Consider the following 25,837-nt stretch of genomic DNA (forward strand, 5'->3'; position numbering starts at 1 on the left):
GTTTATATACATACATACATATATATATATGTGTGTGTGTGTGTGTGTGTGTGTGTGTGTGTATATGGGGTGATGAGAAAAGTAAAAACATGAGTAATGGAGAAAGGGATGGCATTGGTAATGAATTGTGCTTGATGGAATATCTCAAATTTGTTGTATGCTGATGATTCAGTATTACTTGCTAATACTGGATGGGGACTTGGTAGACTAATGCAGAGTTTTGCTGATGTCTGTGAGTGTCGTGCCTTGAGAATAAATGTAGAAAAGATTAAGGTGATGGTAACTGAGAGAGAAGGTAGCTCCCAGTGTGATGTTACGGTGACTGGAGAGAGACTGGAATTGGTGAGAGAGTTCAAATACCTGGGTACGGTGATTGAAAAGAGAGGAAAATGTCCAAAAGAAGTGAAAAGTAGAGTGATACAAGGAAGGAAAGTAGCAGGAGCTATGAAGACCTTGATAAGAAATAGAGGCTTGAGTGTTGCAGCTGCATGAGGCTTACATGTAAGAGTGTTAGTTCCAACATACAGATGTGAGACTATGGTGAGGCATGAAACTGAAAAGCCAATAGTGAGAGCAGTGAGATGGGACTGCTGAGGAATGTATGTGGAGTACAGAGAGTGGATAGGATACGAAGTAATGTGAATGGTGAAAGATGCGGAGTAAGGAAGTCTGTGGACACCAGAATCGAAGTGAGTGTACTGAGATGGTATGGTCATGTGGAGAGAATGGATAACAATAAAGTGGTGAAAAAGGTATATCTGAACAAATTTGGAGGAGGGAGGAGGCGAGGTAGGCCGAGGAGAAGGTGGAGGGATATGGTGGATGAATGTGTGAGGAAGAGAGGTGTGGAAGTCAGTGAGGCTAGGGGAATGATGAGATCAGCTGGCTGAATGAATGTTGTGAGAAGAAGCACATGATTGGGGATTTGGTACTCCATTTTTACATGACAGCATTCGGATTGACTCTTTTGGATACGTTTATGTGAAGCTACAGAATGTGGTGAAAGTTTTTGGTGTATCAGATAGAGCCTGGATTCTGTGGGCTTGAATGATGCATGCATGGAAGCGTGGCCCATTGGACTGGGCAAACTTGGGCTGTCTGGACTTTGCTACTCCTTACCCTGCCCTAGGGTGGGAAAGGAGGTTCGGATGATGATGGTGATGATGATTATTTTCTTAGATATTAAGTACAGTATATTATTATGAGTAATGGTTTAGAGACCCCAGCCCCCAAAACTGAATAAAAATTGGATGTTTGGCTAATTTTTAAGGTGAATAATGAAAATAATCAGCTCGCCAACGGGCTTATGAATATGATAATATCTCTATAGTACTGTATTGCCTATAGTTTACAAACTTAGAATGAGTACAGATGGATAGTGAACAGAGCCTGTGAAGATGATCATTTAGTTCACTTTCTTCAGTGGTATTTCACCATGTTGCCACTGTATTTTTTATTTATTAGGTTTTGACATAACTAATATCCACAGGAGTTTGGGACAGAGAAACTGCGGCGAGCATGGTCCACAACAGAGTCCAACCCCCACGACATGGAGGCGTGGAGTCTGATCATCCGGGATGCCCAGAACCGCTCCATTGACACTGTGCGATCCATCTTTGAGCGGCTGGTCACCACTTTCCCCACCACTGGCAAGTTCTGGAAGATGTACATAGAGCAAGAGGTGTGTGGTTGCACTTACTGTAATGTAGGCCTGTATTCTAGATGATATTATATAGTATATAGGAGGCTTCATACCACCCTGTCAATTGTGTTTAAGTTTGTGTATTCCACTTCAACACTTCATTTGTATGGTACAGTATTTATATTATTTTGATCACATAATTTTCATCACTAAATATAATGATAGTGAGATGTAATGTGGAGGTAAAATTACAAAGAAAATGGTGTTATGAAACTTCCAAAACAACATTGAGTGTGACCTTTTGGCCTGTATTCTTGTTAGCTGTGGAGGTTCCCCAACACATCCACCATGCCAGTTTATTAATGCTTATTGTGCATTTGTTCCCACTTGGTATTTATGAAGAAAATCAGTATCATCTATCTTCTGTCTATCTATAGCCCGACGCCCTAATCCCACGAAGGGTGGCCTCAGACAAAACGCCTCCAAGTTGCTCTGTCACCCACCTTTTGACTGCCCTCTCCCCAACTCATTACCCCCTCCGTCATATACCTCTCAACTCCATCCCTCCACCTCATCCTCAGTCTTCTCCTCCCTCTCCCTCCCTCCATGTCACCTACATACACCCTCTTAGTCAGTCATTCATTCTCCATTCTCTCCAGATGTCCAAACCATCTCAGTGTATTTCTCCTAATTTTTTCAGCCACATCCACATCCACACCACAACGTTCCTTCACTTCTTCATTCATCAACCTGTCCCTCCATGTCACTCCACGTGCTGCTCTCAAGTAACTCATTTCCACTGCACTCACTCTTGACTTGTTCCCCTCAAGCAAGGTCCATCCCTCGCTTCCATACGTCGGGGTAGGGATCACAATACTGTCATGCAGTGACTCTTAACTTCCATACTCACCTCCCTATTTCTCATCACCGCTTTCAGTGAACCAACAACCTTCCTTCCCTGCTGTACCCTTTCAAGTGCTTCATCCCCAAAACTGAATCATACAAACTGAATTTGTTAAAGAAAAGGGGCAGGAAACAAAGCTGTGTGTAAGATTATGGGCCTTGGTTTATTTTACTGTACAATTTTACAGACTAGTACTGGTATAATTGTTGACTTTGATATTTCTGTCCCATGCAGACCCCTGTGTACTTAATCAGTTGAAAACTGTATAATGTGGATATACATGTAAGATGATAGTTACAGCAGTGAGGAAGAGGGTCCTGATCCCTGACAGAGATATTTTTGTGGGGCATGGTAGCTCAGTGGTAGAGCGCGTGACCCGGGACTTAAGAGTCGTGAGTTTGCGCCGGGCCTGGGTAAGCTGCCATGCCATGAAAGGTAATGCTGTCCTGTCACCTAACTGGTTGTAGCAGCCATGGCTCAGTGGGTTAGAGTGCTCTGACTGAAGGGTCAGAGGTTGGAGTCCACCTAAGGGTTAGTGGCAGACATCAGGAAGGGCATTTGGTCATAAAGTGTTACACACTCTAAAACCCGAAGTTATCTACCCAGGGGCAACACCTTAGCCCTTATCAACAAAAAGGGACATGGTGTAAAACTCATTCATTCATCATTTAATCCTGTGTAGCCCCATGAGGAGCATAGGAGAATGGGGCTAGGCAAGTTGATCCTGACAAGAATGCAGCAGCAGTCATTATGGTGGGGGTTGCAGGTATGCCAGGTGAAATAAGTGAGTCAGGTGGGGCTGTGGAGGTGGAGGGGGAGGTGGCTGGTGAGTCAGGCGGGGCAGTGGAGGAGGAGGGGACAGCGGCTGGCTAGTCAGGGGAGGTTGTGAAGGGAGGATCTTCCCTCTCCTCCTCACTACTGCTCACAGTTTTGGCAATTTCCTTCATCTCTTCTTGCTTGTATGTTTCATTCCTCATCTTGTCATGGACATATTGGCAGTATAAGAACTTGGTACGGTATTCGCAAAATAAATGTCATTATCATAGAAACTGGGTATCTGTTCTAACTTACTGTTATTGTCGAAGTTGTTATTGGCGAGATCTTACTGTAGACTCCTCTTGAGCACCTTCCCCACAAGCCTGTAGGTCACTATTGGCGCGTTGTGTGAGGGTGGGGGTCTCATACTGATGGAAAATGGTGTTTTTGAGCCACTCCTTGCCTCTACCCCGTGTTTTTTGAGGTAAACTTGTGCATTCAAGGTTTTTGATTATTTTTGGTCACTCACGCCCAATGCAATTCGCGCACTCTGAGCTCGCGCAGTAGGCGAGTGTAGTGTATATATATATATATATATATATATATATTTATATATATATTAAAAAAGGATGCTATATTACATCAGAGCTAAACAGTGTATACACTTTTTGTGCAGCGTGTGAGCGATAGATGAGCGGAGCCCCCAAAGAAAACTCAGCTTCATTTCATTGGAAGCTCACCCCTGGCCCAGGAATGAGGTAAAAAGTTACAAATGGCTGGCCCAGTAAAGTGTTAATATTGCTTGTTTGCAAGGAACCTCGATGATGACATTATCTGTCTATCTATTGCCAGATGCCTCAATCCCATACAGGGTGGCCACACACAAATTGCCTCCATGTTGCCCTGTCCAGTGCCATTTCACTGCCCTGCTCTCAGCTTGCACACCCCTCTATCATCTACCTCTCCACTTCGTCCCTTCATCTCATCCCCAGCCACCCCTCCCTCTCCCCCCCCTCCACCTCACTCACATACACTGTCCTCTTTAGTCTCTTGCTGTCCATCCTCTCCACATGTCCACCTCAGTGTATTTCTCCTAATGCTTTCTATCACTTCCACATCTGCACCACAATGCTCCTTCACTTCCTCATTTGTCAGTCTGTCTCTCCATGTGACTTCACATGCTCATCTCAAATAACTCATTTCCACTGCTCTCACCATGACTTGTGTCCTTCTAACAAGGTCCAAGCTTCACTTCCATACATTAGGGTTGGTATCACAATACTGTCATACAGCAACTTTTTTACTTCCATCCTCACTGCCCTGTTTCTTATCACTACTTTCAAAGAACCAGCAACCTTTCTTCCCTGTTGTACCCTTTCAAGCAATTCACCCTCTAAACTTCCATCCTAACTCATCACACTACCCAAGTACTTAAAATGCACTCACACTTTCCATTTCATCCAACCTTACTGAACATTCAGTGGCTTTATTTCTCTTGAGGACCATAACTTTACACTTTCCTACATTCACCTTTACATTCTGTTCTTACACACACTCCCAGACATATTCACCTAGTATTGCAGTTCCACTTCATCTTCACTTAACAATACAGCGTCATCTGCAAACAACAGTACAGGAAGTTTCCAAACACTGCTCTTTCTGATTTGGGTTGCTCTAACATCCACTGCTTTACCTTGTACCTCTTTTTTAACCCCATCCATGTACAGATTGAACAACTCTGGAGACATGACACATCCCTGTTTCAATCCAGCATTCAAATAGAAAAATTCACTCGGTTCACTATCAATGCGCGCGCACACACACACACACACACACACACACACACACACACACTTCACGGCATTAAACAACTTCCCATTTACTCTATATATCCTTAGTACTCTCCACATTCCTTGACTGTCCACCCTGTCATATGCTTTCTCCAAATCCATGAAGGCTGCATACAACTTATTTCCCTTCTCTAGAAACTTTTTCACTAAAAACATAAGAATGAATATCTGATCTACACAACCTCATCCCTTCTCAAAACCTCCGAGTTCATCTCCAACTAATTCCTCCCTCTTACTCTGTCAGTAAGTATCCTACTATATACTTATCCTATTATCCTAAGAAGACAAATGCCCCAATGATAATCACACACTTTTTTTTCCTTTTCCTTTGTACAGGGGAATGATTATACCCAACTTCCAGTCCTCCGGGAATCAGCCTTCCTCGCAGGCCTTATGATTAGAATAATTTGTTTCACATTTGCAAAGTAATTGCAACAATATTATTCCATGCACATACTGTAATACTTTGACCATGGAGTAGGATTTTGTGAGTTTGTGGAAGATTAAGCCTGTGAGGCTGAGTCAGGATTTTGTAAGCATGAATTGTAAGTGAGTGAGTGAGTGGCCCATTTCACTAGGCATACTGTTGATTAGACATTGCTCTACTCCTTCTTTTTTTTCCTCTCTCCCATTTCTTGCTCTCTGAACCCTGCCTCACCCTCTGTTTGGATGGGAAAGACATCTTTGTGATGGTCATGATGTAATGCACACCTATAACATTTTATAGCAGGATTTCAGAAAGCATGATTCTGCATTTCAGAATTTTCCATTTTCATGTAGTCTTTGGATCCAGTCATTTTGAATTTGAGAGTTTGTACTGTACTTAGTACTTAAAGTTAGTTGTCCATTTTTGAGGAGAGTTTTTAATTATTTAGCCCTGAACCATTTAGTTGACTTAGTTATTGATAGAATGTTAAGACTTGCATTACCATACTTTAAATTTTTTAATGTTTTAAAATTTTCAGTGATTATCAGTAAAATTTTGAGTGGTTACTAATATAATTATTTTCCCTTTCAGATGAGGTCATATAATTTTGAGAAAGTGGAAAAGGTATGTCTTACCCAGTATATTGTTTATGATATTATAAGAAATAAAATGTTTCATATTGGTATGTAGTTTATTTTTGAAGCTGGTTTGAAAGCTAATCATGTTTCCAATTTCTTCTTTAAGTTACACTGTACTACTATTCTGTTTATTAAAAAAAAAAAAAATGTAAACCTACAGGTGAAGTTAAGTGCAAGGTATTACCACTGCTGTACATGTATTGCTCAGTCATAAATTCATGTTCATTAGCTGCAGGAGAGAAACATGATTTGCTAAGCAAAGCTGCTTATGTTGTTTTACTCTTAACAAAACCATTTCTTCCAGGCATTGTTGTGGAAAAGTGGATTTAATATTAGTTTGAATGTGGTTTGGCCTAGGTTACAATATGTGACCCACAGATCTGCCTTTCTCTATAAGTTATATATAACTGTGTAACAGGAACATGTCCTTTGTCATGCAGTCACTTTTTAATAAAAAGGAGAAGAGTGTTCCTGGTTTTCTTGTTGAACAAGGCTTTCACCTTTCTCCATTTGCATTTTAGGATTAATTGCATCACATTGGCTTTGAATTAGAAATGAAAAGAAATTCAGTTTTACTTGCATTTTCTTTCCTAAATTGCAGCATCATTTAATTGCTGGTGATGTGGATAATAAGATCTGTATAATAGTGTTGTGCCTATTGCTTCAGAACAGTTAGAAATACCATAGCCATATAGTTTTTGTTAGATTATGCTGTTTATTTCTGAAGGTGTATATATTGCCATGTATTGTCATTTTGTGGGTGGGAATGACGTGCAGTATGAATGGATGTTCTTGAATGAAACGTCTATGTTGTTTCAGGAGTTTGTATACAAATACATTTTTTGAAGGCCTTAGCCTTGCATGCAGTGTATTTTCCAGCCACTGATGGCAACTTACGTAACACCAAGTGAATATTAACAAGCCAGTGTGGCACTGTACCAAGTAAACGTAAGGGGACGTTACTCTGATTTTTTTCACATATATAATGAATAGTACAGTACTGTGGTTGTGTCTCATTAAGTTTATTTAGTGATGAATGAAGTATTTTATATAAGGTAGGCAAGAACAATGCTTGACATGAAAAGTAATCTTTGATTACTGCCTGTGTGAGCATAGGGTAGAAGACTTAGTATTGGAAAATAATTTTCAACTTGGAAAGACTAGTATAATATTAATGTTTTGCTTCATTCCTTTTCCATAATGCAAGTCTTTCCCAATCTAATGTACAAGTAAATTTTTTCAGATCTGTCAGGTGTATCTGGTAATTCTTCAGTATCAGAATTAGGTATCTTCAGTATATACATGTATTCATTTAATATTTTGAAAGAAATTCTTTCAGGATTCCTTTTTGTATAGTAGACCATCCATTTATTACTGGTTACTTATGTCTTGGTCATTAAGATTCGGGGGGAAAGACAATCTGTTTGCTCATCAGCATGGCAACAGTTCGTAATCAATATCACGATATTTTATTCTGGTAACCACAGCGGTTTCATAAGTATAGGTATACCCCTTTATTTGGTCCCCTTTCATGCAATACCCTCTCTTTGCGATGTAAAAAAATTGACACCCTTCCCCACCCAACGATGGCTAGTCCCCAGTTATGCTATGTTTTTTTTTTTGTTTTTTTTAATAGATTTTAATGATATTTTAAATTTAAATTTTGTGTTATGGTTGATTAATAAACTGTTTTTAGACTTAGATTACTGTGCTTTAGTCATAGGTGGGGTGAACACTGTTATTTTGGGGTACAGTTTACTAAGCTGGATTTTTTCCAGACTTGTTTTTGATGTTTTTCAGATTTTATTTTTGGGTTTAGGCAAGTTATGAACTGCTTTTAGGCATAGTTTAGCTTGTTTTAAAGCTGTTTGGGGGTATAGGTGAGCTAGAAAATTGTTTTTGGACTCATTTGGATGGGTGTTGGACTTGTTTGGAGAGGGGGGGAGGTGCAGAATCCTAAGGCTCCCAAATGCATCCCTGTACTTTCTCTGACATCCCCATTTAACAGTACCCTGGCTCAGTGATGGGTTTTCCCAAACACATCTCATCGTTTTAGAGGGGACGGCCAGTGCAGTATGACAGTATCATACGTAAATCACTGCAGTTAAGGAAAAGGCTTAAATGTACTGGACTGCGGTATCTTAGCGTCAGGTCCTTACATCTCAAGATGGTGATATGGGATTTATTTATTTATTTATTTATTATTATTATTGTTTTTTTTTTTATGAAATGGAAATTGTTCCAGTCTTGGGATGTAACAACAACCACATTGTTTTTTTGTTTCCTGGTACTATAAATATTTATTATATGTACATATAATTGTATTTGTATGGTACTGTGTAACAAGGTAAAGCATTCTGTGTGTCAGTGATAGATCTTCTGACTGATAGATTTTCAGTTTGGAAAACGTTCAATTCAGACAGATTTTTTTTCTGGCTTTTGGCTTCGAGGATGGATGGCATTAGCATACTTTTAGTTTATGGTACCTCTTTTATGTTTCATCATGTGAAAACTTGGGGATTCCCACTATCCACTCATTTGATGTGCTACTTTCGGGTGACTACACAGTGACAAACCATATGGTTTTATTTCAGAAATCATTTAACCTTATTGGGTGGTAACCATATAACCAAATGGGCACCTGGTAATATAGTAGGTTAAGGCACTCCAACCAGTATCACTTAATACTACCACTCAGAGACAAGTGGCTTGTCATGCCTTAAATGTCTGGATTAAGTAGCTAAACCCTGGGTACATACAGTCCTGTTGTAGTAATAAAGAATTGGATTATGATGATGATTATCATAAGAAGTAATGGGAACATATACTTCCTAAATATTGCTAACAGTTCATATAATCAGGTTTTGGCATGCTGATGCTGTTCACTTTAATTGGCTTGTAAGGATTTTTTTTTTTTTTCCCCTCCACATAAAAAACTTCAGAGATGATTGTCTTCTGTAAGCCAATGAAAATTAAGAAAAGAGACAACCTAAAATGTGACATTTATGTTAATACGTTCCAGACAATCAACACATTTTCACAAATGACTCAGGAAAGGTTCAGTTTTGTTGTATCAGAATTTGCAGAATTTTATAAGCATACTATTGTTAATTGAGGGATCTTTATACTGTATGTGGGGAAAAGGCATTGGATGGAAGATTGAGTGTGAAAATACCAATAAATGTAGTAGAATGAACAAGTATGTGGATAGATAATTTTGAAAACCTGATGAATGAGAATGCTGAGAGCAGAGCTGGGGTACTGGATACGGTGTTGCACAGAAGGAGGAGTGTGGTGTTAGAATGTGAAAGTGGCAGATATGGTGAATGTTATCGGGAGGGAAAACAGCAGGTGTTAATGAGGTACAGTATATGCAGATGTGAGAGATCATAGTGGAGACAGACGGGAGTGAGATATATGCAAAAACTTTGCCCTAAAGCATGAATTAGTGAAATTGAAGGTAAATTGAGACAAAAATTACCATGGGATGGTAGCTGTGGATTTTGAAATAGCATGTGTCAAGATGGAAAGGGAGGCATTGTGGAAGATTTAACATATGCATGGAATTGTTGAATGCTGTGCAATATGGATGATGGTATTGAGGCATGTGAGAGAAAAGATGGATGTCTTACATGATTGGTTCAATATCATTGTTAGTATGAAGAGTACAATACAGTATGTTTTACCCCTGTGGTTCTTTCTCTCTCTCTCTTTCTCTCTCTCTCTCTCTCTCTCTTTCTCATTTTTGAACTGAAGAAAAGGGGTGACACTCATTTTGTTCTTGAACTGAAGCAAAGAGGGGTGACAGGTACATCTCATTTTGGCATGATAAACTTGTTCTATGAGGGAAAGATGGTTTCAGTGGGATTTATTTCAAGGAGTGGGCGTGTAACTGACCATGCTCACTTTGTCCTGCTAAATTGCTTAATTTTTGGCCTTTACATTCTTGATGAAACTTAGATGATAAGTAGGTAGATAGAGTAAAACTTGAAGGATGTGGCAGTATTGGGTTGCATTTTTCTGGGTAGTTATGGTGCCATTGTGTTGGTGGATGTCAAGGAGATATTTTTGAGGCATTTACATGAATGCAGATAGGTGTTCTTTTTATAATCGTTAATATAAATAATTGTTATTATTATTATTATTATTATTATTATTATTATTATTATTAACTGAGGGACAAGCCATATGGTTTCCAGTACACCAGGAAACCATGTACTGCACTGGATGGTAACCATGTAACCAAATTATGGCACTTGGTGGTTTAGTGGATAATTAGACTCCAGTCGGATTGAGCTTGCATAGGTTTATATCGAAGGGGTGGTTGGGCTTTATAGCTCATGTAATATCATTCAGGGATGAGTAAGGCTGGTCACTCTCATCGTAAATGTCAGGACCAACTTGCCTAACCCCAGGCTCCTGTGCTTCTCATGGAGCAACATAGAATTGGAAGATGGATGAATTATTATTATTATTATTGTATAATATATATATATATATATATATATATAATATTTTCCTGTGTTGTGGTGGGGAATGGGGGTAAGACATGATTATTCTGGAAGGATGCAGTGGATCTCCTATTGAATTATTGGTGCCTGTGCTAGGTGTGTCTGTATAGTCCTTGACTGAAACTACTGCGGCACTGTACTAATGTGTGTGTGTGTGTTTGTGTGTTAGAGAGAGAGAGACTGATGTTGTTAGGAACTCAGGATGGGCTAGCACAGTTTTTATGCTCCAGTGAATTGTTTCTGTTGAACAAAGAAAGCTATGTGAATGTTTTCAGTGCATTTAGTTTGTGTGTGGTAGTTGTATTTGCGCTGATGTGTCATGGGAGTTGATGCAGATATCAGTCGCATTTTACCTACATCCAACAGTTCCTTGATTGATCACATAAACATGTATTAAGACTACGGCCATGCAATATACAGTACCCTCATGTCCAGTATGGATTTTTGTTAGACAGTACTACCTTACTGGACTAAATCCGTACTGGACAAACAACAGACCTTAGGGGAAAATGAATTATATCAGAGAAGCCTTGAAAAAGTCCCCCCTCCCCATTCAGTTTAACTACATTTTGACACAACTAAGATATTACGCACCTTAAGGTGAGTGATGATCCGCTTGGGGGGAAAGGGGGAGGTGTTTCCGAGGCCTTAGGAGGTCCTACTGACCCCCTGAAGGAAGGCCTTCAGGATCCTGAGGAGGCCTTTCTGCTTCAACCTCCCTCATAAATCCCTCATAGTCACACACTGACACAACGTTGTCTTCACCATCAGGGGGAAGTGCAATACTGCAATTGGACTGGCACATGTCACGAGTCATCAGGAAGGTATACTAAACTGATGCGGCAGTACTAGGGAAACGTTCCTCAGTGTTGGCCATCATCCCGCGCATGTGCGGGTAGTAGTACTGGACACAGCGCGTCAGTACTAGAGAAGAAGAACTCGGATTTGGCCCACTTTGCTTGGCCGATCCGTACTACAGTAATAAATTACTTAATTTTTTTGCCGACCGTACTGGATGAGAATAGTACTGTATTGGACAAATGCATACTGGACGCGAGGGTACTGTACTTCAAAACACAACAGAACATAACATATTGGATACTGAGATGTTTGGTGAGAGTATTGTGCTTAAGAGTATGGGAGGTTGCATAGTATCCAGATTTCTTAAAGAGGATGGGGTCAAAATGAGATGTTTTCAACTGTTTGTTCTTTCGTGATGTGATGTAAGGAAGTAGGCTGAATTATCACAAGTACTAAATACTAGTCAGGCTGGTAAGGAGCTGAGTTCAAACAGGATTAGTTACTTGGGGAGAGGAAGGGGCTTAATATGTCTCAGTCCTCAATCAACTTTTCATTAGCTAAGTAAAAATGCACTTAGTAACTTTCATACAGCTTATTAGATGATGTATGTATGTAGTCCATCTTTCTGCTTTTGGTTAGTAATATGATCCCTTTCTTTGGCAGGAGTCCTTTGATCCTTTGTCGGTTTATTCACTGCTTGGCTGTAATTTTTGTGTATTACTGATCAGTGTTCAAATCTACCTAATACAGCTGTGGGTTCCTTCTTCCTCTTTCCATTTAATCTTTGCTATCCTGATTCACCTTATCCTCCTTTATTGTTCCCACAGTCAGAGAGATCTTTTTAATCTAATGTAATGTGTAAGCTGAATGAAATCATCCAGCCCAAATAAAGTGTGAAAGACATTCTCATGGAAGTTTATCCCACTTCTTATGTAGGATATTAGTTTAATTTCTGCTTACCACATTTTCTTTCTGATTTATTCCTATCCTTTAAGAGCATGATGCATTCCTCACAAGAACTTGATTGTTTAGAAGTCTTGCTAGTAGGATGTTTTTTTTTTGTTTTTTTTAATAACATTAACATTGCATACAGGTGAAAATGAGATGAAGAGAATGCAATCATTGATAATTTTAATGGTGGCTGAAAGGCTGTGAGAGAGTGATTGGTAGCTGAAGGCAGTGAGATACATGACATTATCTGATAACTGTACAGTATTGCGGTAGCAAAGTTTATAATTAAGAAGAAATATTTTGCAAAGATACAAGGAACTGATAATAAAAGAAGCAGTAAATATGGTGATATAATGAATAATGGATGTTTATGATTGTCCTATATCAGTGGGTATGCTGTTGATAGTTTTTCCACTTTATTATTTCTTTCCTTGTTTCTGTTTCCTAATGCACCTTGTCCTTTTAAGAAGACTTTGATTGTTATAATTAACATTTAGAAAAGTTAAACAAAGAGTGAATCTGAAAGAAGGTGAAAGAGAAATGTGGATTGATGTGAAGATGAGTATATGAGAAGGAACTGAGGTGTGTGTTGTGTGTTTATGTGAGATAAATAATTCTCCAGTTTTCATACTTTCTCCTTCCTAGTTTTGGAGCCTACCTTACCCCATCCCTAGTTAACAGAGAAGGTCAGAATGATTATAAGGGAAAGAAAAGTTCTTGAAAGGTATACTGTAACAAAAGTTGATTAAGTTACAAGGCCAGACTTTTACCATGAAGATGTGAGAAGAACGTTTTAAGAACCTTGTTAGATATTAAATGACTGATTGCACCACAGTTAAGACATAGTGGGCATTCCTAAATAAGTAAGAATTTTTTCAATAGTAATTAGGGTTTTGTCAATTTTTTCCATTGTGGTAATACAGTATCCAAATGACTGCAGTAAAGAGTACAGTATTGGTCTTATCTAAGTTTTTAACCGCTGCCAATGGTTACTGGTAATGTAATTTCAGTACTGCTGTTGAAATGGACACGCAGCATTTGGAAAGGGAGGCAAAAGGATAGAATTTTAGTCCACATGCTCTTATATAAGTAAATAAATTGATTTGAGCATATTCAGCATATCATGGCATCATGATGAATTATTATAACTCACAAATTATTCCTTAATAGATATTGTTCAGGTGTACCAGCTTTAGTAAAAGTCCTAATCTGACAATTTATGCTTTCTGTTTTTGGAAAGAAATACAACGGAAGGTGATCTGATTTATGTTTTCTGTTTTTGGAAAGAAACACAACAGAAGGTGAACTGATAAAAGATAAGTTGAGATGATTTATGTATTTGTTTATTTGTTGCTGTATTTTATATTTGCTGTAAGAAACCTGCATGGTATGAGCTAAAAAAAAAAAAAAAAAAAGTTGAGCAGGGAGAATGAATATATTCAGCACTGAATATATTCATTGACGTGAAGGTGATTGGCATCATCTTTCACATGAAGGACTGCTGGGCTCTGTATAAAATTTACGAAAATGATGCAGCAATGATAGAAGTTTAGGAGAGGGGTGAGAAGGGGAAATCTAGGAGAAATGATGTGGGGCGGGGGAGTTAGAATTTCTTATTGAGGAATGCCAGATGATGATGTCAAGTTTGAGGGAATATCATTTCAGTAATCTGCCAATAACAGAGTAGAAATATTCATTTTTGGCAGCATGTTTTACAAGACATGCAGTGTTATGTGGAATGTGGTCATGAAAGACCGGAGAGAGAATCACAATTATTCATGTGTAAAAGGGAGGGAAGAATGGTGGAATCAGTGAGGGTTGTGTTTGCAAAGTGTGGGGTGAAAGTTATACAATGGAATATAGTACAGTACATGTTGGGCATGTAAAGTTTGAGCAGGTGGGATAGCTGAGGAACAGGGAGGATCAGAAAGGGAGGCAGGTACAGTATATTGATCAAACAACTGTAATAGGAATGTTTGAAATGTACAAGAGATAGCTTGTAATAAGCAGTTTGGATGGGATAGTGGATGATGATGTTACAGATATAATTTAGGATAAGAGGTGTCAAAATGTTAAAAAATGTAATTCTAATATGTTTAGGGCAGGTATCATACACTTACTGATGTAACAGTTACTGATTATCGTGGGGGAGGGGGAATACAGCTTCAGTATTGCTATAAGTACTGTGAGGCAGGTATGAATGAACATTACCATTAGGCACCATCTACACTGAATTCAGAGTGACAGGAAATAGGCTATATTATGCAAAATTGTAAATACATAATTTTCACTGCAGAACTTGCCAATGTATTCAAAGTTTTCCTTTCTGCATTTATTTCTATCTGGTTACAGCTGGGTAAACTGGTTCCATTTGATCTAAGAAATTGAAGGCAGTAGCAGAAGTTGAAGTGTGAACTATGGCTAAATGGTCCACTCCCTTGGTTGAGGTTCTGATTACAAAAGCACACATCTCTTGAGGTGTTACATGGAGGTGTTGGGTGTCAGTATTTGAATGAAGGTGAGGTGAAACTTAAAACATGCTGCACTTGGTGGATAGGTGGGTGGGTGGGTGCATGGGTGGGTTCCCTTAGGAAAAGATGTTTTATGTGTTCAGCAAGAATTAATTCTCTCTCTCTCTCTCTCTCTCTCTCTCTCTCTCTCTCGAGAAGCTTGCAGAATCATTTTGCTTCTGCTGAAGCACATTGAAGTGGGTGTGTGGGTGGTTTGTTGCATCGGTGGGTTCTTGGAGGAAAAGACATATTAACCGTCAGCCATGAAGCGTGCAGCCAGTTATTATACAGGGTGTCCCTGGAGTTATGTCAAAAACTTTGAGAAACGACAGATGAGGGAATTCTAAGCAAAAAAAGTTATATAAACATGTATCCAAATCTCAACCATTACGGAGCTACAATTACTGATGACCTTATGGGCGAAAATGGTCTCCTTCATAATTCCCCCATAAGGTCATCAGTAACTGTAGCTCCGTAACGGTTGGAATTTGGACACATGTTCATATAACATTTTTTCCTTAGAATTCCCTCCTCTATCATTTCCCAAAGTTTTTGACTTAACTCTCGGGATACCCTGTATAAAACGTGGGTGTGATAGTAGGCTATGCCTGTCATGGTTGATAGGTCATTTATGATGAGAAAACTGTTCCTGTGGAGGAGATGGCATGCCAGGGGTACTTTAAACCCTTTAGAAGTGTCAGTAACCTTACAGGGGATTGAACTGTGAGGTGTAGTTGGAGACAGGCTTGTGGTGCCTATAAATGTGAAGGGAAAACACACTTTCAAGTAAGGCAATGTTGAGTTTACCTTTTAGCTTCTGGTATTATTGCTGACTGCTAATCAGAAGCTTGGAGATTTGATACCAGGAGGGATATTGTGAAACTTTCCCTTAAAACTCCAGGCTTATTGAAGGTTACTGTACAGTATTTGCAAAACAAGCTTGAGTTTAAGTTTTACTACATCCTAGCTGGATTCAAATGTCAAACCTTCCAACTGGCAGCCTGTAGTGCTATACAGTGGGTTTTAGTGACCACTTAAAGATAAGCTCAGTATTACCTTATAAAGCAAGCTTTCCCCACAAGGTTTTCTGTAAGTATATCCCCTGATCATTCGTTTGTGAAGTTCATAGCATCAAAATTGCCCTTTTTAGGGCATTATATCTTTTTTCTTCTCAGTTGGGACCTGTACAGAGTCTAACAAGCATAATACTATTTCCTTGTCAGTCACACCTTACCCTGTGTACTGAACATGGGTTGTCATACAAAGGGTTATAAACCAGCCATATTTGGAGTGAGAGGAGGAAGAGGCAGGTGAAGAAGAAGGGGGAAACAGACAAGGGGAGGAGTGTTTGCTTAAAAAGTTGAGAGGGAGGGAAAACCGACAATGTCAGCTCTTTCGTTCAGTTCATTCAAGGAAGGTGCTTGATTAGCAGTTACCACCAGTTGATGTATTGTACCATAATACAGACTTGGGTTTTTAAAGGAGAGTTTTTTTGTTTCCTGACTAGACAGGTACCTTGAACTAAGAGATTAACAAATAGCAGTGCTGTGCACCAAATCAGAATGATATCTGAAATACAGGGAGTCACATTGTCACTAAAAGGAAGCTTCCCAGTGCTTGTTTTATAGGAATATCCTATGGTCATTCATTAGTACAGCACAAAGCATCATCAGCGGGCATTTATAGGGCATTACACAAGTTTAGTACAAAATCAGCTAAGACCGTTCTCGGTTGCTTATGAAGGTACACAGTGACCAATACTTCTCTCAATATGGGTGTCGAGCAGTTAGTGAAGTGTGAGATGAAGGAGAAAAGTTATACAGGGTCATGGATTCCATATACCAATTTGAAGGTGGTACTCACTTGATATGTAGGTACTCTTTGTGTGCTGTTTTCTTCATCTGAATATAGTATAATAATCTTGAGTTAGGCAGAATAAAGTTGCTAGGTTTTTTCCTAACACAAATGGGTCAATTGAGATCATTTTGAGTTTTGAATTACCCCATGTCAGTGTGTTGTTCATATTAATTTACAGATATATCATTATCTGCTTATTACTCCAGTTATAGGTGCCTGGTGGTTTAGTGGGTAATTACGGTGCTCCAGTTGGATTGAGCCAGTGAAGGTTTATATCCAAGGGGTGGTTGGGATTAATGCTCATGTAATGCCATTCAGGGATGAGTGAGGCTGGTCACTGTCATCTTAAATGTCAGGACCAACTTGCCTAGCCCCGGGCTCCTATGCTCCTCATGGGGCATGGATAGATACTCCAGTTATATAGTACAATTTCATAAATCGCAGCTTTATCAGACAGAGCGCATGCCGCAATTTGAGAACTGTGAGTTAGAAATAACTTATTATGGGGAAAGTTACTTGAGGGTCTGTCATCTTCAAAAAGTTGCCCCCACTATCCCCAATCCCATATCAAACGGGTCACCAGCAAACACTAACAACCTGGAAAAGAAATTAATAAAGCATATTTAATGGGAGTGAACAACATTGTAAGATCCTTACCTGACTCTGACAACATTGCTGAAATGGACTGGGGAGGGGGGGAGGGGTTCCGAGGCTTGAGGCGGACTACTTCCTCTTAGCATCTGGTGAGTGTGCTGCTGCCTCATCCTGCTGCCTCTGTGCCACTTCCTTTTCATCAGTCTCCCTCAGGAACCTATCAAAGTCAAATGTGGAGATAATGGGAACGGTGTCATTGTCGCCCTCAGTTGCCTCCATGTTGTCGTAAGAGTCGCCGATCCGTTGAGCTTAATTCTTTACCAAATGGACGTGGCCTTTCCATATTATCTATTGAAATGAGTCTTTTACAGGATACTTATTATTCCTGGATTACCACAGCTACTCGGCATTTTTATAAACATATCTCTGAAAGCCATAAATAAGGATTAAGAATGCATGATGCACCGATGCATCCACTTGGAGCGGTAAATAACGCCACCAGTTTGAGAGACTGTCCTTCTTGAGTCCGTAACAGTGGGCAACTTTGGCTTTTTTCTCACTGCTGTCAATTCTCCTTGTTACATCTAACTTTTGAGTGTAAGTTAATGCTGCCTTCTTCTTCCCCTTCCTTGAAGAAGTTGTAGGCTTAGGAGGGTTACGATCAGCCGTGGTAACACTGGGCAGGCAGATGAAGCATAGAAGAAAAAATAAATCTCATAAACCACACTGGAAACACATGCTAACAACGGGGTGGAAACTATGCACTGAGCCTGGTGCCAGGGCGGCAAGCACGCGTGTCCTTCATGCGTGGCATGAGAGGGAAGCACTGTACTGTGATTGGCTTACAATAAGTGCTATGCTTGAAATATGATTGGTTAACACCTGGCTAGACACTTGGGCTTGAGGTAACACTGGAGCATATTAGATGAGGCATCAGAAAAGCTTCACTTTTGGGGCTGCATTTGTGAATTTTGTGTAATTTTCGCAAGTTATTGGTATTGCAAACTGTTGTATGATGTTGCCATGTATAGTAATCTCTCAGTTATCTGGACGACCACTACCCCTACGATCTATTACCCGGACGCTGTGATGTGGCTGTTCCAAACCATTATTCTTACATTTTTTCCCACTATCTGGGCAAAATGGTTGTGTCAGTTTGGAAAATTATTGTCACATGAAAAATTTCCACCCGGATGGGCGGGAATGGCCCAGTGGCACCGCCATGTCTGGCTGGTTAGTTTACCCTACATCCACCAGAGACCTCCCTTGCCCATTCTCAGTTCTCGCACAGCATTGTAAATGTTTATTATAGTGGCACACATGGTGGTTTTTGTGGTTGTTCCCTACCTGCTTCTGGCCTTGCTATTTCTTGGATGCCCCTTCTTAGAGTGTGTGATGATGGCCCCCTCACCAGGGAAAAGGAAGAGTAGTGCCAGATCTTTAGAAGTAGGAGATCCTGGGTAAGATTGATGCGGGATGGTCGAATCATGAGTGTTGATATTGATTTTATTCTAGCCTACTGTACTGTACCATGATTTAATTCTATTTTACCATGAATTTATTCCATTTTACCATTATGTTTTGTGTGCCTACTGCATTTTTAGGTCTGCTTGACCAGAGAGACTAGTGTTAAACAACAGGAACAAGTGTTGTATGATGTATGAGGTGCTTCCCAAAAGTTCCAGTAATTTGAACAAATGGAACCAACCGTATGCAGTTTTGCCTTTTGCTGCTAGGAGGAGTCAGCAGCACCCCTTGTGTGTGTGTGTGTGTGTGTGTGTGTGTGTGTGTGTGTGTGTGTGTGTGTGTGTGTGTGTGTGTGTGTGTGTGTGTGTGTGTGTGTGTGTGTGTGTGTCAGTGTGGCCCCAGCAGTGTCTGTGAGCGTACATGTTGTTGAGGTACGCTTAGTATTGTAACGTGGTGTGTAGGTGGTTTTGCAATGGCGGACCTCACGGAACAAAGAACCTGCATCAAGTTCTGCTTCAGGATCGACAAGACAGCTGCAGAAACTCACCGGTTGCTTCAGCAAGCCTTTGGTGACCATGCCATGTCCCAAAGCAGAAGATTTTTATGGTACAAGCAGTTCAAGGAAGGACGAACGTCCGTTAAAGACGATGACTGTTCTGGACGAAAGTCAACAGCAACAACACCAGAAAATGTTGGAAATGTTCATCAGGCTATCCTTGCGGATCATAGACAGACTATCCATGATGTTTGTGATATTATTGGACTATCGTACGGGAGCATGCAATGCATTTTGTTGGACGTGTTGGGCATGAGATGCATTGCTGCAAAATTTGTACCAAGACTGCTGAGTGATGAGCAGAAGGCACATCATGTTGCAATTTGTACGGAGCTCAAGAATCAGGTTAGAGATGACACCACCTTCATCTCCAAGGTCAGAACTGGTGATGAATCATGAGTTCATGGTTATGACCCGGAGACAAAGCAGCAATCATCACAATGGAAGTCTCCCAATTCATGAAGGCCAAAAAAAGCACGTCAAGTTCGCAGCAATGTCAAGTTGATGTTGATCGTTTTCTTCAATATCCAAGGGATTGTTCACTAGGAATTTGTCCCACCTGGTCAGTCTGTCAGTGGAAAGTTTTACTGTGAAGTTTTGCAGCATCTGAGGGAGAACATCCACCGCAAACATCCAGTACAATGGCAGAACAAGGACTGGGTCCTGCATCATGACAATGCCCCCACCCACACGTCAGTTGTTGTCTGGCAGTTCCTGGCTTCCACTAACATGGTAGTCATTCCCTATCTACCCTGTTCGCCTGACCTTGCGCCCTGTGACTTTTTCCTGTTTCCCAAGTTGAAATTACAACTGAAAGGGCGTGAATTTGACTTGATTGAGGAGATCCAGACTGAATCACAGGAGGTGTTCAAGACCATCATGCCTGAAGCCTTCCAGGGATGCATGGACTTATGGAAAAAAATGCTGGGACCACTGTATACATGCCCAGGGGGACTACTTTGAAGGCAACAGTGAGAACTAGGAGGTAAGGTAACCTATTTTCCTACAATATTCAAATTACTGGAAGTTTCGGGTAGCACCTCGTATTATAGTGGCCTTGAGGTGGGGGCGCTCACCATCCACTCACTCAGTGTAGTGCTGCATTGGGTGTCTGCCCTTTCCTCTCTTCCATCCTTCCTCTTCAGTCTTTCATTCCTTCATTCTCTCCCCAACTTTCTACCTTTGGGTGACTGTACACTCCCTCTTCTGTCTTTCTTTCCTTCATTCTTTCCTCTTCCTTCTGCCCATGGGTGACTCTGCACTAAGTGACAAGCAAAATGGTTTCCTGTACACCAAAAAAACAATTACTATGCTGGGTGGTAACCATATAACCAAATTATGGTGCCTGGTGGTTTAGTGGGCAATTCAGGTGCTCCAACTGGATTGAGCCTGTGTAGGTTTCTATCCAGGGGGTGGCTGGGGCTTATTGCTCATGTAATGCAACTCAGAGATGAGTGAGGCTGGTCACTCTCATCTCAAATGTCGGGACCAACTTGCCTAGCCCTGGGTTTCTATATTTCTCATGAGACAACATAGGATTGGATGATGGATGGATGCATTCAAAGTTAGGTTATGTATGAACAGGGGCCAGGGGAGAAGTTCACTGTCTATATGGAGCCACTACCTGGACATGCATTTGGCTCTATTATGTCTGATAATTGAGGGATTGCTGTACTGTACTGTATTATGAATCCACTATTTGGGATCACACAATTTAGGAGATTCCACTGTATATGCATTTGCCACATTGATTTACAATCATTGTCTTTCTAATCCATGTCTGTATCAATGTACTTCATGTTGTTCTTGTTGGTGTCCTGTGTAGTTGTTCCAGCGGTGCCTGACTAAAGTGCTCAACATCGATCTGTGGCGCCTGTATGTCACCTACGTCAAGGAGACCAAGTCCAGTCTACCCACATACAGGTACTAAAACTACTATAGCTCTTACCTCACTCAATCATAGCTATTGTATATATGTGTGAGACAAAATTATGGCATCTTGAATAGTACCTTGCATGACAAAAGTGCACATTTCTGTACACGGTAGCCTACTGGGTCAGAATTATTTTCTGAAGCATTGGTCTTCAACTAGTAAAAAATTTTTGCCAAAAAATTTGAAATAATTATCATGTTTTTTATTTATAAAAGTAACCCGAATCCATTAAGTTTTAAAGTGGCAAATTGCATTTTTATATACAATATGTTACTGAACTATTTATGAGTTAGCGTCATGCATCACTTCACCCCAGTGTTATCATTACTTCAGTTCTCACATTATCAAGAATGAAATAGAAAAGCTTTCTTGAGCTAAAGAGGCTAAGTATTACAGATGACAAACAAAATAAAGAATGAAGTGCCAGGGTGTTGAGACTGAGTGCTACATTTCCACAACTCGTAAAGTGCATTTCTGTGATACTCTCTATCTCCTCCTTATGCTTTCCCACTTTCTACCCATACTTCTCCTCTTCCTCCCTCCATCTCCCTTCCCTCTTTTCCATTTTGTATATTCCTTATTCTTGCCTTCTTTCCTCCATCTGTTCCTTCTTTCTATCCTTCCTACTCCCTGTATTCCTATACAGTATTCCTCCCTGCTCATTCCCACTTTCTTCTCCTCCTCCCAATGCTTTGGCCTACTCTCTTCATCCATTCACTGCATTCCTTCCTGCTCGTTCCTACCTTCTTCTGCTTCTCCCCCTCCTTCATCTATGCCTTTCCCTTCTTCCCTCTCCCTATATTTTCATTCTTAATCTGTATCCTCCCATCATTCTCCACCATTGAAACTGCCCTCCCCTTCAGCCCATGCTTTGTGACATTTGGTGACTGCAAGAATAGGACATACCATATGGAAGCAGATAATGGAGACTGGTTGTAACTGGTTTACCGTGGGGAGTTTCTCTTATAAGAACAAGAGTAGAATATACAAGACATCATCATACTAATGAGATTGTACTATCATTCCATACCTTCAGTTTTCCAAACTTCAGTACACTGTATTTTTAAATGTATTGAGTATACAGTATTTCAGATATTTCATAAACAATACTTTATGTATCTGGGTGTATTATGCAGGATTTGAGCTAGGCTTGTGTTGTCCTGTCTTATATCTACTTTTATACAATCTGGTTTTAAGCATAGATATTCTTTGTTTGCACCACCTTTCCACCCAATCTGTTTGACGTATATTTACTGTATTGAAGCATTTATAAAAGAATAAAGTAAAATCCAGAGCATAGTGATGAGTAATGTTTGCCCTATTCAGTAATTTAAGAACTGCATCTCTTAATGCATTATTCTGTACTTACAGAAGGTTGAGTTTCCAGTTTACAAGTTAACTTTTTAAAGAAAAGATTATTGTTTATATATTCCATTATTTATGTATTTTGTACAGTTTAATGTACTTTGCGATTATAGTAGTATAGTACTGTATTATAAATGATCGTAATCATCATCATCATCTAATCCTGCGTTGTCCCATGATGAGCGTAGGAAAAAATGCATTAGTTTTGCATCTTATTTATTAAATCCGCCCAGAACCCAGTACATTATGTAGATTGTTCATGGTAGAGTATAATGTTCACTATGACATTTAATTTTCAGAGAGAAACTGTCACAGGCGTATGAATTTGCAATAGACAAGATTGGAATGGACTACAACTCGTATACACTGTGGAACGACTATGCCAGCCTGCTGAAGAATGTGGAGGTGGTTGGCTCGTATGCTGAGAATCAGAAGATTATGGCTGTTAGAAAGGTGTGCATTGAAATGGAGCCCAAGGGGTAGTAGATTATTTCATGCAGAGGCACTGGAAAGGGATGCCCTCATGTTGTGGTGCATATATAACCAGGCAGCTCTGATTCCAAGTTATACAATCCATCCCATATCCTCTGAAAGGAGAATGGTGGACTCCAGGAGACGAGCAGCTTCAGCTTGCAGTGCACCAGGTTCACTTTCGGATGAGGTTTGGCTCAGAACAACAACTAGAGTACTGATATCAAATTAGAAGAGGTAGGGCTCCTACGCTCCTCATGGGGCAATGTAGGATTGGATGATGGATGGATGGATGGATTAGATGTGTTGTACTGCACTATGACTCAGATGTAGAGGCATCCTTTGCCAAATGACTGGGATGAATTATTGAAAAAACAGTCTATTTTATAGCAGTAAGCACATTATGCACAGATTCAGTGGAGATGCATTTGAGATCATAAGATCCCATCCTAGAAGCACTACATTGTTATAGTGGAATAATTGATATAGTACCTAGAAATGCATCTTTGTCTTTAAAATATTGGACTTTTATTGGCAATAGGGAACTGAGACTTATATTGGCAAGTTTTTACCCAAAAATAACTGCAGGAAAAGATCAGAGTGATAATGACAGTTTGATGTGGAACATCATATTGTACAGCCTGGCTGCATAACATGCAGGATACTTATGATATTATACAGTTTTGTCAGAATAAACAGGTGATGATTGCATAACCTTAAAGCCAATGGTAGTGGAATATTAAACCCATCAGCTCATATGTATGTTTCTTTTAATTAAGCTACCACCAGACAGTTTCATTAAAGCAAGGGAGGACATTTGATATGAAGAGGTTAATAAGGCTACATATAACCGTTCCAGTTTGAAAAGTCACTCCAAAGCTGAATAAAATTGTGTGAAGGTAGCAAGAATAAAGGGAAAGTGTGTGTGTGTGTGTGTGTGTGTGTGTGTGTGTGTGTGTGTGTGTGTGTGTGAGAGAGAGAGAGAGAGAGAGAGAGAGAGAGATCATTATGGAGGGGTTAAGGCCAGTATCTTGAACTGTACATGAAAATTTACCCTTGCACAAATGTAATGGGTGACACCAGACTATCACGGTGCAACAGGTGTACCAGAGAGGGATCATCACCCCTATGGCCAACATTGAGCAGCTTTGGCGTGACTACCTCGAGTTTGAGAAGAACATTAACCCCATCATTGCTGAGAAGATGAACATTGAGCGTGGGCGGGACTACATGAATGCACGTAGGGTGGGCAAGGAACTTGAGGCGGAAACGAGAGGGCTGAACCGTCACCTACCCAGTGTGCCACCATCAGCCCAGCCAGAGGAGATCAAGCAGGTACTGTCACAAATAAGAGTCTTGTTCGTCTCGTGCATCTCTCCCCTTAACTTAGAATATCTTTCCTGTGAATCTGCAGGAACTGATCCTGATGGCTTTATCTGGTCACAGTTTATTGTCATCCATGTCTGCTGACGTGAATTCATCAGACTAATTATCGGACTCCAAGAGGAGTGATCTGGAGAATTGAAAGGATTATTTTTTGATGTCAAAAATACAGTGTTTGGCAGCCATTACCATATAATCCTAAAACTTTATTGGAATTCATACTGCAGTCTTTGAGGAATTTCTCTGAAGAATTGTGTCATTTCAGTGACTAAATATCTCAGGGGTGATAAATTGTCTTTACTCTTGATGTAAGTGTTTACTTTTAGTATGAATGGGTTTAATGTTACTGCCAAAATCAGATGAAACTTCTCTGTCCACTGTGTAATTACAAATGAGTTCAGATCTTGTTTCAGAAATTTCAGATCATTGGGTTTTAATGCACTGTGTTTTTTACCTTGGGTGGTTTGCAGGTTAAACAGACATGTGCTGTGCAGCTAGAAAGTGTTAGGTATGTACTGATTTGTATTGATCGTTTGATTACAAATATGTCTTCCTAATCCGAACAAGAATATCTGGTTTAAGCCAGAGTATAGTTCTATAATTCATATGCTATCAGAATTAAAGCATGAAAACAGTTATTAATGCCTGAAGTATGAGAGGCCCTTTCTAAACATAACAGATAATATCTGCTGTCAGTAGTCAAAATATATTAAGTGCTATCGTAGTGAAAAGTCTAAGATTATAGTGTGAGTGGACAACAAGTTTAATGTTTTGGTTTGATGATTATAATTAATATAATACCACAGCACAACATATGAACACTACAGATCCATTCCAAAATGTGTACTTAGCACAAACTTTTATCTCTAGGTTGAGATCTGGAAACGGTACATCCGGTGGGAGAAAGACAATCCCCTGCGAACAGATGACCAGACATTGGTGACGAAGCGAGTGAGATTTGCTTATGAGCAGTGTCTCCTGTGCCTGTCTCACCACCCAGACATCTGGTATGAGGCAGCACTCTTCCTGCAGGAGTCCTCTAAGCTGCTGTCAGAGAAGGGGGTAAGCATTTTAACAATGGCACTAACTGTACATTGTGGATTGCTGTTTACAGTAGAGTTCTGTAATTGTTTTTGCTTGTGTATGGAAAAGTACAATATCAATAAAGCTTTTAAGTATCTTACGTTTGTGGATAATCAAAAATATTTTTCTGTTGTATGC

At 40.0% G+C, this 25,837-nt stretch overlaps 1 protein-coding gene across 1 annotated transcript in view; it reads left to right on the forward strand.

The window, feature by feature from the left end:
* The window catches only part of su(f) (cleavage stimulation factor subunit su(f)), a 42,166-nt gene that overhangs the window by 10,299 nt on the left and 6,030 nt on the right, over positions 1 to 25,837 (forward strand). Inside the window, exons 2-7 of the mRNA XM_080282048.1 lie at positions 1,490 to 1,681; positions 6,171 to 6,203; positions 21,290 to 21,387; positions 23,062 to 23,215; positions 24,335 to 24,568; positions 25,487 to 25,678. Of these exons, the coding sequence (XP_080138174.1) occupies positions 1,490 to 1,681; positions 6,171 to 6,203; positions 21,290 to 21,387; positions 23,062 to 23,215; positions 24,335 to 24,568; positions 25,487 to 25,678 (903 nt within the window). The remainder of the gene's footprint in view (positions 1 to 1,489; positions 1,682 to 6,170; positions 6,204 to 21,289; positions 21,388 to 23,061; positions 23,216 to 24,334; positions 24,569 to 25,486; positions 25,679 to 25,837) is intronic.

The sequence above is a fragment of the Coenobita brevimanus genome, chromosome 92 (assembly GCF_032717465.1).
Source record: "Coenobita brevimanus isolate Jiangsu-jjx chromosome 92, ASM3271746v2, whole genome shotgun sequence".
Taxonomy (NCBI): Eukaryota; Metazoa; Arthropoda; class Malacostraca; order Decapoda; family Coenobitidae; genus Coenobita; species Coenobita brevimanus.